This window comes from Mytilus trossulus, chromosome 3 (assembly GCF_036588685.1).
Source record: "Mytilus trossulus isolate FHL-02 chromosome 3, PNRI_Mtr1.1.1.hap1, whole genome shotgun sequence".
Classification (NCBI taxonomy): domain Eukaryota; kingdom Metazoa; phylum Mollusca; class Bivalvia; order Mytilida; family Mytilidae; genus Mytilus; species Mytilus trossulus.
Genome location: NC_086375.1, coordinates 44,755,488 through 44,769,084, shown reverse-complemented (window position 1 = coordinate 44,769,084; position 13,597 = coordinate 44,755,488). Strand labels below are relative to the sequence as shown.

Below are 13,597 nucleotides of genomic sequence, written 5' to 3'. Positions count from 1 at the left end.
GTCTGCTAAAATTATGAAAATTATAACAGAAAGGATGCGGGGAGTAACTGACCTAATTTTGTCATTCGGTTGACAAAGGTGGTCTCGTTTCCGTCGGTTTATGAAATTTTTCATATGATACTTAAACGCCAAATGCTGGTTTCTGGTAAAAAAAATTATATATATGATCTAGTAATCGATGTCGTTTACACATATCCATAACATGTAAATTTACTGTCCTTTCTTCTACATTGTCAATGTCATTATAATGTTCAAATTTTAAATTCTTATCAACTATTTGAATAAAGCAAAATTTAAACAAAAATAAAAGATTTATTAAATAAACAAATAAAAAACGAAAATAATTATAATCAATGTTCAAAATCTTCATCAGGTTTGCTATGACAACAAAATAGTTGACAGAACCATTGTCGAAAGCTCGTGAATCCACTTTTAGGTTTGGATTGAAAGTCAACTTCTATTTCTATTGCAGATTCTTTTGTTTTACTAGTAATCGTCGAAACATGTGTTTCTTCTAATACTGATGAAAAGAATGGCTTTAAATGTGGTCTTGGAGTTTCCTCTGTGTCACTTAAACTAATACTGAACCATTCACTGTCTGATGTCCTTGATGTGTCAGGTATATCTAAAAGAAAAAGGAACCTTATTAACATAGGAACCGTGAAAGTCGGACATTTGTTTTTTCTAGATTCTCGCCTTTTGAATGACAATCTTATTTTTATTTAGCAAAACTACTTCGGGTGTTAAGGTTGAGTACATAACTTGTAAATCATTTCGTATTGCCATTTTCAGTGTTGAATTTATAAAGTTTTTAGTTTGAAAATTGAAAATTTGAGTGACAATTAGTGTTGATATCCTACATGTTGATGTATTTATTTATATGAATTTTAAGCCACCAAGGTTTAAAAAATGATAACTTCGATATATTGAACAAGGTGATTTGATATAATGTACCTTCATCCTCTGTTTCGTCATCTAATTTCGACAAATCCAACTTTAGTTCTTCCTTTAACGCAAGCTGTTTATCAATGATGTCTTTTGTTGAAGGCTTGCTTCTCTGAAAAGTAGAGTAAATTAAATCGTTATTAGGTCCTTTTTAGCCAGTCGTGATAACAAATGGGGAGTTTCTGTTTTGAAAGATCATCCCAGTAACTCATAAGGAATATTTTGATTTGCGTTTATCTAATGTTATTTTGACATTTTGTTTCAGTATGACTTATGATTATATACAGCATTTCACTAGTACATGTGAATCAATGCTGTAAAATGTCGTTTCATCTTCTACTGAAATTATCTTATTGAATAGCAATATCAATACTATTTACCTTAAATACTTTGTTGACTATCCACTGAAGAGGTCCCTTCTTCGTGGGAACAGTTTCACTTATTAATGATCCGTCTAGTTCTTCTGAAAAAACAAAGCAAGAATGTTCGTAAATTATACACTTGAAAACGTTGAAACACAAACAAATAGCTTAAACTCATTATTACAGTAATTTTTTATTGACATGTACTAGTAATAAACTTTTTTGTCTATTTAGGTCACAAGTTCACCAGCACTTCAACTTTTGCATTACATTTTTTTTATTTTCCAATATGTTCAGCACTATTTACGAAAGGGAGAGATCAATTTCTTCAACAGTTTTCAACCCAAATCACTGAAACTACACAGTAAGATTGCACATATATTGAAATTGTGTACCTGTGATCGTGGATTTTTTTGAGGATTTTTGTCATGTTTTTTTTTAATCACAGATTTTTGTACTTGGACATAATTTTTTATCTATACTTACTGTTGATCTCTGCATTCCACATGTCTGTTCTTTGGAAGCTTTGATAATTGTAATGCTGTTCTCTCACAAATGAGTTTATTCTTTCTTCTCTCGCCGGTGAAAGGAAGGGTCCTGGTTGTCTTATCTCTACTTGTTCCTCTTTAAGATACGGTTCTTCTCGTTCTTGTTGTGAAGTCAAAGCCTTCTCTTTATAGTCTTTTGGCTGTCGAAAAAAAATATATAATATAATATGAAGATATGAAAATTGCGATATTACTGTAAACTTTACCTATCTATGTGAAATATTGAAACAGGTCGTTTTTTTCATTCTCATTCAACAAGAAAAAAAAAAATCATGATCTTCTGATTGGTAAGACGGCTGTTTTTTGGAAAGTGTAATTGTTTTAAATATTAACACTAATACTATAGGTTCTTACACAAAAATAAATACTGCTGTAATTATAGTTAAAAAGTTACGTTTCTTAAAACCCAATACTCAGACGATCAAGTGAGTGGACGAAACGTGCATTAAAACTAATGTATTCAAATACCTCCTGGGAATCACGCCGCAGTGAGCCAATGTCGGTGGCTGGTTTCCAGAATTCTTCAAATTGTTTCTTTATCTGTTCTTGTTCTCTTACTATCCCTTTTCTCTCCTTTTCTTCTTTGATAGTTTTCTCTTTGGCATATGCGTCAACAAGTCTGTTGTATTCAGCATCTCTGACGGATTTGTAAAAGGCAGCACATTCATCGTCGTCTGTTACTTCTTTGGCTGAACTAATCTGTTCTTGTTCTCTTACTATCCTATTTCTCTCCTTTTCTTCTTTGATAGTTTTCTCTTTGTTATATGCGTCAACAAGTCTGTTGTATTCAGCATCTCTGACGGATTTGTAAAAGGCAGCACATTCATCGTCGTCTGTTATTTCTTTGGCTGAAATAATCTGTTCTTGTTCTCTTACTATCTTATTTCTTTCCTTCTCTTCTTTGATAGTTTTCTCTTTGGCATATGCATCAACAAGTCTGTTGTATTCAGTATCTCTGACGGATTTGTAAAAGGCAGCACATTCATCGTCGTCTGTTATTTCTTTGGCTGAAATAATCTGTTCTTGTTCTCTTACTATCATATTTATCTCCTTTTCTTCTTTGATAGTTTTCTCTTTGGCATATGCATCAACAAGTCTGTTGTATTCAGTATCTCTGACGGATTTGTAAAAGGCAGCACATTCATCGTCGTCTGTTATTTCTTTGGCTGAAATAATCTGTTCTTGTTCTCTTACTATCATATTTATCTCCTTTTCTTCTTGGATAATCTTTTCTCTAGCATATGCATCAACAAGTCTACTGTATTCAGCATCTCTGACGGATTTGTAAAAGGCAGTACATTCATCGTCGTCTGTTACTTCTTTGGCTGAAATAATCTGTTCTTGTTGTCTTACTATCCTATTTCTCTCCTTTTCTTCTTGGATCATCTTTTCTCTAGCATATGCATCAACAAGTCTACTGTAAAAGGCAGCACATTCATCGTCGTCTGTTATTTCTTTGGCTGAAATAATCTGTTCTTGTTCTCTTACTATCTTATTTCTTTCCTTCTCTTCTTTGGTCATATTTTCTCTGGCATATGCGTCAACGAGTTTATTATATTCAGCATCTCTAACGGATTTGTAAAAAGCAGCACATTCATCGTCGACTGTTATTTCTTCTATTTTGTTTTTCAATGGCATTTCTGTCTCGTTATGATTAACTGTTTGTGCACCAGACATAATGTTAGCTTCTATTTCGCTGAAAATGAAACAAATGAATATTCAGAACCATGCGACCACATTCAATAAGATGCATAAATAGTGAAGAGGGCAGGTTCAAACGGAGCAATCAGACTCACTGAATGCCATTTTTTTCAGAATTAGACAAAAGGCAGGGGCGGATCCATACAATTAAAAAAGGGGTTCCTAACCCCGGACAAAAAGGGGGGGGGGGGGTTCCAACTAAATGTCACCAATCAAATGCATTGATCGTCCGGACCCCCCTTCTGGATCCGCGCCTGAAAGGTATATCTAATTGAAGTAATAACAATTCTTGTATTGTTATAATCTTTAATTTGGTTATAGACAATGTTCAATAGTTCTTACATTCTATAATGAATTTAGTCTAGAAAATAAAATTTGTTAAAATATAAAACCAGTGCGAACATATATCATAGAAATGGTAGTCAGTACCTACCTGAAAGCAGCTTGAAATAATGACACCATTAAAGTTCGGATATTCCATTCAAGACTGTTATTATCGGTCTCCATTTCTATTCTGGAAAAAAAGGAAAGGAAATGTTACAGTAAAACTAATTTTAAAGGTTTTTTTTTATATTTATTCCTAATTTGTTGTAATCAAAACTATCTTTTTCTCTCTCTCATGCGTATGTCTTATTTTTTTTCATCCGATAAAACACTGAAATGTTTGGTTTATTTAATCTATTGCTCGTTTATGCAATATCTCTGTGTTTTTTTTAATGTGAATAAAAACTTACCAACTTATTCTCGATTTCTGAATCTCGGACAAATAGTTGTATTAGTTTAGAATCGTTTAAAAAAAGCGTGTACACTGCTGAAGGCAAGTTAACAAACTGGCGACGTTGCCAAAGAAATATCAGAACTATGACGTTTAGACGTCAAGGATCATGTGACATAGTTTCGGCCGAGGTTTAACTGTACATGATCCCTGTTCTAAGAGCATCAATAGCAAATAGTATTATTTTAACAGCAGTTTTCAAGGGTTCCAACAACCTCTATGTAAAGTTGACCTAAGATCAATTTTGCCATTCTTTATAAGGTACATTCGTGTTATGTTGCTTCAAATGTGTCTACGTGCTTCTACATCCATGATACATGTGAGCGTAACTGGGGAAGGTAAATCAAGAAAAGCTCTTCGGTCGCGGAGTTTTATATACAGTATTCTTTAAATTTCAACTGGTACTATATGTGCTTACTTGTGTTAACTTATTACTTCTGAAATGCTAGAAAACAGATTGGATTCAACTAACTTTATCGTGTTGAAAATGAATGAAATATTTGCCACTGGACGTTAAGCAAACAGCAACAAATCAATCAATTAACTAACTTTATAATAATTTTATATGTTTATGGTGCACAATTTTACATAATTTTATGTTAATCATTGTTCATTATTTTCAGGCCAGCAAAAACTAAACAATAGCCATTTTATTTCTTTACTTTAAATACAAGAGGCTTTTGTACACGATTATTTTATATACATGGTTCTTTCAAACAACCAATATTGAAATAGTTCTTTATTCTCACTCTTTAGCCTTGCTGTAAACTTGAATGGTCAGAATAATACACTGATTTTACTTGCGTCAGACATTGAGGTTGGAGAAACAAGAAACTTCATTAATAGTTTACAGGAAAACAAATGCATCAATTATGTTCGCTAATCTTTATTTGGATTTGGTTTACTTCGGAAAATTGCGTTTAAGACAAAAATAAATAGTCTTACCTTACAATTTGATTCCTACAATCTTCACAAAACTTTCGAAATTCAACTTTAGATATTCAGGCGTATAAAAGCAGCAGGCAGATAGATAGCAACGTTCTAATCTGATACAAGGTTGCCAGAGAGGTTTATGACGTTTCGACGTAAAATATCATGTGGTAACGTTTGCGTTAACTGATTGGTGCTGCATGGACTTCAATCAATCCAACCAATGCGAGTCTTGGTGGATATTGCCGATTGGTGGTATTTGTTTTGCCAATGGAACATAAGTAGGGATTCTGTACCGGAAAACGTCACCGGTGTAGTTAATTTTATACTGAGTTTAGGAATACTAAGACCGCTTTCTTGCTTCTCACAAATCACCGATCCTTAAGTGTGTAGGATTGGCACTTGTAAAAAATGTTTTTTAACAAATTTACACAAAGCACTACTAACTTTCGTTCAAAAGTTTTCTTTATTGCCATATTCATAGAACAAATCTCAATGTAACAGTACATTCTGCAGATGGAAAGCTTTCGAAGAAATTTGTATTGATTGTGCAATCACATTTGTATTATTAAATCAATTTTTAAATACTAGAACATGAATATTATAAAATGTGACACCGAACTATGAGACAGCAAAAGATAGACGAAAGATACGAATGGTACATCTCCGCTGTCATCTGTGAAACGGATATTCCATAGCATGTGTCTATGAGAGGCCGATCATGTCAAAAACCCGATAAAGTAACGCGTTAAATAAAATCACATTTAACGCGATAAATACAGTTTTAACGCGTTAAAACAAGACTTTAACGCGAAAAGAAATCAATATATTTAACGCGTTAAACTTTGCAATTATCAAGTTTGGGATTTATCCCGTAGGTGAAAATTGACGTTTATCGCGATAAAATATCCGTCGCACTGGCCACATGTGTCATAATAAATCACATTAACGCGTTAAATTCAACACAAAAACGTTGCTACGATACATTATTTTAACGCGTTAAAACATCATTCAACGCGATAAAACTCCATTTAACGCGTTAAAACTTCATTTAACGCGTTAAAACATCGTTTAACAGGGGCGTAGCTAGAAAGAAACGATGTGCAAGCACCTACCGCCGAGCGGAGCGAGGCGAAAAATTTTTGGGACCCTTTTATGCAAGAAAATGTTTTTTTTTCTTTTCTCAAAATTGTCCAAAATCTGCTCTTCGGGTCTATTTATTTGTCAATATTCACACTGAAATCTCGTTGAATATGCAGTAATGCTAGCGATGATAACCTGTCATTGGTCATTGTTGATCGTACATTTAATTTCAACAGACGTAGTACACTGATAGGTCACCACGGTAGCATTCGCGAGATGTTATAAACCAGTGTACGTGTTTGCCATCGAGCGACCTCCCAATTGAATTCGTCAAAATTACATACCAGGTCAGTTTCGTATGTCTCAGAAAATGTTGAGATTTGTTCGTTTGTTATATTTTAACCCGTCAAGGTTTCATGTTTTTTGCAATAAAGATTATCTGTATATTTCCTACAACACGAGGAAGCAGATACGACACAAAGAAGCGATTTTCTGATAATACCAGACGCGACTCAACTCTCCAGTTCCATTATCATATGGTCTATAAACGCAAAATAAAGTTTGAATGAGACTTTCCAATACTGTTTTGGCGTGTTTGCAGGATGAGTGGCTCTGGTAGTCCCTCGAACACATCGCCGTGGCATAATTTCAACGATATCGAAGGGTTTAAAGCTAACGCCGATTGGTACATCTCATTCCAAACAGATAAACCGTACTCTGTAAAATGTGCTCCGAAACTACTGAGTATAACAAATTCAAATCTTGAGAAAGATACAAGTTACAGTGTCCGATTTTGTCATGCATGATCTCCAATAAAACTTATATTTTGAAACCAAATGCCGTTATTTAATGACATTTCATCAATCAAAAAAGTGACAACATATGTATTTCCTTTAAAATTTGATTTATAAATTTTTAATTTTGCAATAATTTTTTTTGCATGCCGAACCGATGTGCACGCAACTGCGTGTTGGCGTATAGGGAGCTACGCGCCTGTTTAACGCGATAAAACATCGTTGGTTGGAGTTATGGAATAATGTTGCTAACGAATACTATGATCTGTTCAAATTTTTTGGAGTAGCGTGTTGTGAAGGCATAAAACTTTGCTCAGTGCTCCAAGCACAAAAATCATGCTCGAAACATGAAATTCAGCCATTTGATTTTCGAGTCTGAGTACAAAAATCATGCTCAAAAGTTTAATGACCGTCAGGTCTGGCCTTGTGAGTCAGTTTTTGTACTCGTACTCGGAAATCAACAAATGAAAATGCTGGATTTCATGTTTCGAGCACGATTTTTGTGCTCCGAGCACTGAGCAAAGTTTTATGACTTCAACCCCAGGACATTTCAGACGAGGAGGATAATGAAGATATTACATTTCGTCATCCTCTCACGATTAAACCATTCTCCTTAACAAACCAGATTTCAAAATAGGAATCTCGGTTTGTTAACTAAAACCATACAAGTTCTAATGTCCTATTTGTAACAGGTATCTTGAACAACATACTACCAAAAACAAGTGCTGCAAATGAAAACATACCACCACAAACACAAGAAGATGACACTAATGAAGACGATACCATTTTAGCACACTCAGGAATGAATTACAGCCTTCACTGTAACGGCATGCACGCTGTTCCTACAACCCCTATGTTTTAAAACAGAATCTTCGAAATTTCCTCTGCAAAACAAAATAAAATGTTAACAAACACTAACCATTATAAAAACTAATTCAGTATATATATATATATATATGTTTTCCCGTGTTATTTTCAAAACTTTGTGAAACAAACGGATGTCCAACGTTACATTTTTAAACAACTGTTTTATCTCTTATGTATAGTGATCCTATTTCTAATTCTCTGATCTTCCCGAAACTTGGCGGAAGCAACGAAGTGTGTCAGTTCTCGGTTAAATTAAAGCCGTTATTTTGTCGAATTTACAAAGGGCCTTAAAAAAGACTAGTGTAAAAACAGGAAAGCCAACGGTATCTATAATACTAAAATTACGCCAATAATTAAAGGTGTCAGACCACCAATTACTCCCTCAAATTTAGAACGTATGTAAAAGTAGGCCTACTCGGGACAAAAAATAGTGCATTTGATGTCATTGTTTACTTAAATTACCCAACAAATTTGCAGAAATGAAACTTTTGGTGAAAGAGAAATATATTTAGACCATTTTGAGCCCAAATTTACTTGTCTATGACTTGAAATTAAAAATTGAGGATTAATGCGCTCCATAGTATACTAATTTAAGATTTCAAGAAAACCAGAGGTTATTTTTAGTGGTACATCCATTCGGAAGGTCTCTTCTTTCTTATATGGCTTTAAAGGTATGTCGAAAATTGGCATGAAGAAAGGTGATACCTGTACGATTCAGGACATACCTGGTTTGTAAGAGGTTAAACTTAAGATAAAATTTTTAGAAAGCTATGAAAATTGCAAAATTTGGTTGAACAGATAGGGACTTTTAATTGGTGGTCTGACACCTAAAAAGTTCCGGGTCGAGTCCGATACCGATACCAATAGTATATTCATCTGTTACCTACTACCTTATCTGTACGTTTCGCATTTGACAGGCGCACCACCAAACGGTGTATTCAGGATATGCTATATACACGGGTCATAATCACAGGGTTGACACTACTAAATTGTCAAATTGTTACCTTTTGTAGTATTTTAATCAGTAAGACTTTATAAGATAACAATACGAATACTAAAAATAAGGCGTATAGGTACAGTTTTCAATTTGTTAGCGGGCATAACGCAAAACAGCGAATCAAAGAATTCAACTTTATTTATAACTAATATAGGACAATGCTGTTGATTAAAAAAAATACTCCATCCCAGGACCTTTTGTTTTCCAAATAATTAATATTACCAATAATTGATAAGTTTCAGTTAGACGGGTTCAAACAGAAAGATTTGAAAGCAGAGAAAACTGTGATAACTATCTTATAATCGGCATGACTTTATCAGATGACAATACTAATACAAAAATAAGTCTTGCGCATAGTTATAGACTTTAATTCAGTCACGGACCCGCGATATCACGGGTGTGTTCTAGTAATCTATAAAACAAATGGAAACACTTATGAAGCACATCAAAAAATGACATTTTGATACGGTACCAGGTACCCGACTTAGGACAGGTGCAAACAAATGCAGTGGATTTAAACGTATAGATAGGCACTAACACCTATCCATCTTGAAACAATAATGTAAAATCACAACATAGAAAGACACACTTTGAAATATCAACTGAAATGGTTTTACTCAAACAAATGACATACTAGTATTAAAAAAACTTATGATGAAACACTTACCGAATAAATGTGATTTATGACTCAATGTAAATAAAAAATAAAACAATGGGGTTAGAGTCAAACAATATCAGAAAGAAAATCATAACCTTGAACAAAATTCGGACGGACAGAGAGACAGTTTCTTTCAGCTTTACAGGTAGGGCATTCATATTAGCGCCCATTTTAGAGAGGGGGGATAAATAATCTGTTCTCCGTACATGCCATATTACAAAACAACGTAGTATTTAGAGGTCAAAATGTCGAAAATGAATGATTGCGCGGCGAAAAAAACCTCGACTTAGTATTAAGTAGTAAAAACAAAGAATAACATTCTCCTTCCCCAATGGATATCAAATGGTCATCCTCTTTCTTTTGGCACAGATTCGTTACATTATTGGGCATGGTTTACTAGATGCTCGATGTACGCTATTAAAGGCCTCTTGTTTTAAAATTTATTTTACAAAATTCACCTGTAGAGACTTATGTAAGTATACGTCAAACTACCAGTTTATGGTAAACTTTAATGTTAGATACAGACATCACATGATGCAAAAAGTCGAAGTAAAGTATCTGAAAAACTTGACAAATAAACAAAATTTATTCAAGACGAAGCGTAAAGACAGGTTGACAAATGTAAATCTAAATTTGTTTTTAACGTGTTAAAATAACATTTAACGCGTTAAAGTTGCATTTAACGCGTTAAAATTACATTTAACGCGTTAATTTGCATTAAATGCGTTAAAGTTGCTTTTAACGCGTTAAAGTTGCTTTCAACGCGGTAAAGTTGCTTATAACGTGTTGAAGTTGTATTCAACGAGTGAAAGTTGCTTTAACGCGTAACAGTTACATTTAACGCGTTAAAATTGCATTCAAAGCGTTAAAACTGCATTTAACGCGTTTAAGTTGCATTTAACGCGTCAAAGTTGCATTCAACGTGTTAAAGTTGCATTTAACGCGTTAAAGTTGCATTAAACGCGTTAAAGTTGCATTTAACGCGTTAAAGTTGCTTTTAACGCGTTAAAGTTGCTTTCAACGCGTTAAAGTTGCTTTTACCGCGTTAAAGTTGCTTTTGACGCGTTGAAGTTGCATTAAAAGAGTGAAAGTTGATTAAACGCGTTACAGTTACATTAAACGCGTTAAAGTTGCATTTAACGCGTTGAAGATGCATTTAATGCGTTGAAATAACATTTAACGTGTTAAAACTGCATTTTACGCATTCAAGTTGCTTCTAACGCATTAAACTTGCTTTTAACGCATAACATTTACATCTAACGCGTTAAAGTTGCATTAAACGCGTTAAAAATGCTTTTAACACGTTAAACTTGCTTTTAAAACGTTAAGATAACATTTAACGCGTTAAAGTTGCATTTTATGCGTTAAAGAAGCTTTTACGTAATGTTCTGCTTATCTCAACATTATCGCATTAATTGACGAAGATATTACACATCCGGCCATTTCATTTATTAGGTTTCGAGTAAAACCTGACGTCTTAAAACTTAGTTAAGGCAAAAGTAGAAAGTTTTTCTGTCATTTTTTGTAGTGAATTGCCTAACGTGTTAAATTATCAATTTACGCGTTAAAAATAATTTTAACGCGTTTAAACTACATTTATCGCGTTAAATGTGATTTTATCGCGTTAAATGTTAACGCGTTACTTTATCGGGTTTTTGACATAAAAGGCTTGTCATATGTATCCCTCATCACCCTTAACACAAGTGTTATAATAATAACTAGCTCACGTTTGTGTCAATGCAAGCGTATAAACGGCACGTTGAAATGTCTTGCCTGCTTTGCTGACCTTGACTGTTTGAATGTTGAAAGTATCTAAAATAATGTTTTTTTATACAAATATCACAAAAACGCAACATTATCGGTGATCGTGGACAAAAAGCCTACGGTCAGTTAACCCCCTGCAAACATGTACACATTTCAATCATTGCATACATCAAATATAGTTGACCCTTTGTTTATAGCATGAGAGAAATAAACCAATCACAGAAACTTATCCTGTCTAAAGAACCATGAAAGTGAGGTCAAGACAAGGTCAGATGATATATGATAGAGTTAGATAGACAGGCATGTACACTGTAAAATCATTACATACACCATATAAAGTTGTTAGTTTTTTTCCAGTTCATGACAAGTATTCAAAAGAAGAACCTGAATTTCTCACCTGGTAAAAATATGGGATTTTGAAAATGTTTTTTATCAGTGCTGAAATATATTACATTTTTTTGCAAATCAACACACACACATGGATAAAACTAACCTTTTAAGGGTAATAACTCCTCAATGAGGTCAATTGACAATCTCAAATTGGTGAACATTTTTGTATATATTGTTGAACTATTTATCTTATGTTTTTTGCCCAAAATAGGTAAGAACCATCTTTCATGATCAATAACTCCTGTAGGGTCAATTTACGATTTTGACCATGTTGACTTATTTGTAATTTCTGTTTTTGTTGAACATTTTTGCTTTTTACAATTTGTGTGCATAATTATGCTAAATCATCTTTGATAGGGCTAATGCAATAACTCTCATAAGGGGCAATTGACTATTTTAGACATGTTGATTAACTTGTAGATCTTATTTCACTAAACAATTTTGCAATCTGTAATTGTTTCTGCAAAGTAGGGTACAGATGTTGATTTGACCCATGTTTTGCTTATTTGTAGATCTTATTGTTCTGCTCTGACATTCTTACTTTTTAAAATGTCTCTCTAACAATTATAATTAAAACAAAACCTAAAAACTTCAACCGGTTGATAATTTATTACTCTGTCAGTTCTGCTCTAGCTGCTTTAGTAATGGAGATATATAACCCGAAAGTGGTACTTTACCCCTATATTCTTCTTTTTAACTGTTAACTATGATTGTTGATGAATAAATTCCCCAGATAAAATTCTAAAACTAGATATCCTTTGGATGCCAAGTAAGGTATAACACAAAGTATTATTTTCATTTTTTTATTTTATTTGACACTCATTCATATATAATCAATCCTTCATACATCATAACCCTAAAATATCATTTAGAAGCTTAATTTGTGTGGCCATTGCCACAATTCATACAATATACTGACAATATAAAAACTTATATACCATTCACAACTTTATAAAACATAAGAAAAACATTGAGAGATCTTTCAAGACCAACTCTACAAACAGTATGAGAATGTCTAATTATTTATTCATCAGTAATGTAAAACAAAAATCAACATTTGTTCACTATTTAAAATGATGTTCTTCACTTGTACCAATGTTTTATGAATTTTAAACACCTATCACAACCTGCTTTAAAATTTGTGGATCTTAAGAGTAACATAAAAGATTCCTTTTTGCTTTTAACTTTCCTTTAATCATGTATTATTTATTTTCTGCTGACTGCTATAAGGTTTAGTAGATCTAAAAACAATGCATAGAGATACTTTTGTATAATTTGAATTACTTAATATAGATTTCTTGGTATAATATTCTTGTTTATGATTTTTATGATGCAGTGTAAGCATATAAAAGTTGAGATATTTGAAATACACCATAAATCCATTTACATATAAATAATAAACAGTTATGGCAAACAGAATAAATCATTTCTTTTGGAATTTAGAGATATTAAAATTTAAAATAAATGTATTCCCATCAAAATTAAGATATCCAAAAGTATACCTTAAATAAAATTATAATCAAAGTACCGGTATGTATTTTTCTCTATTCTCACCTGAAAGGAAAGCAAATGACAGAACTGGACTTTCAACTTATTTTCAAAAATAAAATTGTAAACCACAATATTTCTGAATGAAATCTCCCTAACTAAAACAGGATTGCTAATGCACGTAATTATTAAGGTGTTCAGTTAAGTTTTTTTTAATAACTATTTTTTAATCAATCTACTGTCATTGAACCATTATCCTTAAATTCAGCAGTACAGCATGGCAATAATTTATTAA

At 33.0% G+C, this 13,597-nt stretch overlaps 1 protein-coding gene across 1 annotated transcript; it reads right to left on the bottom strand.

Annotated features, from left to right (window-relative positions):
• Positions 1-298: 298 nt before the first annotated feature.
• LOC134710814 (trichohyalin-like) lies at positions 299-4,395 on the bottom strand. Its single transcript, XM_063571212.1, has 7 exons — positions 4,291-4,395; positions 3,990-4,070; positions 2,324-3,551; positions 1,794-1,995; positions 1,326-1,408; positions 955-1,057; positions 299-625 (listed from the first exon to the last, which is right to left on the bottom strand). Exons 2-7 carry the CDS (start codon positions 4,061-4,063, stop codon positions 351-353), a joined length of 1,965 nt encoding a protein of 654 aa, XP_063427282.1. The 5' UTR covers positions 4,064-4,070; positions 4,291-4,395; the 3' UTR covers positions 299-350.
• Between the last annotated feature and the right edge of the window lie 9,202 nt (positions 4,396-13,597).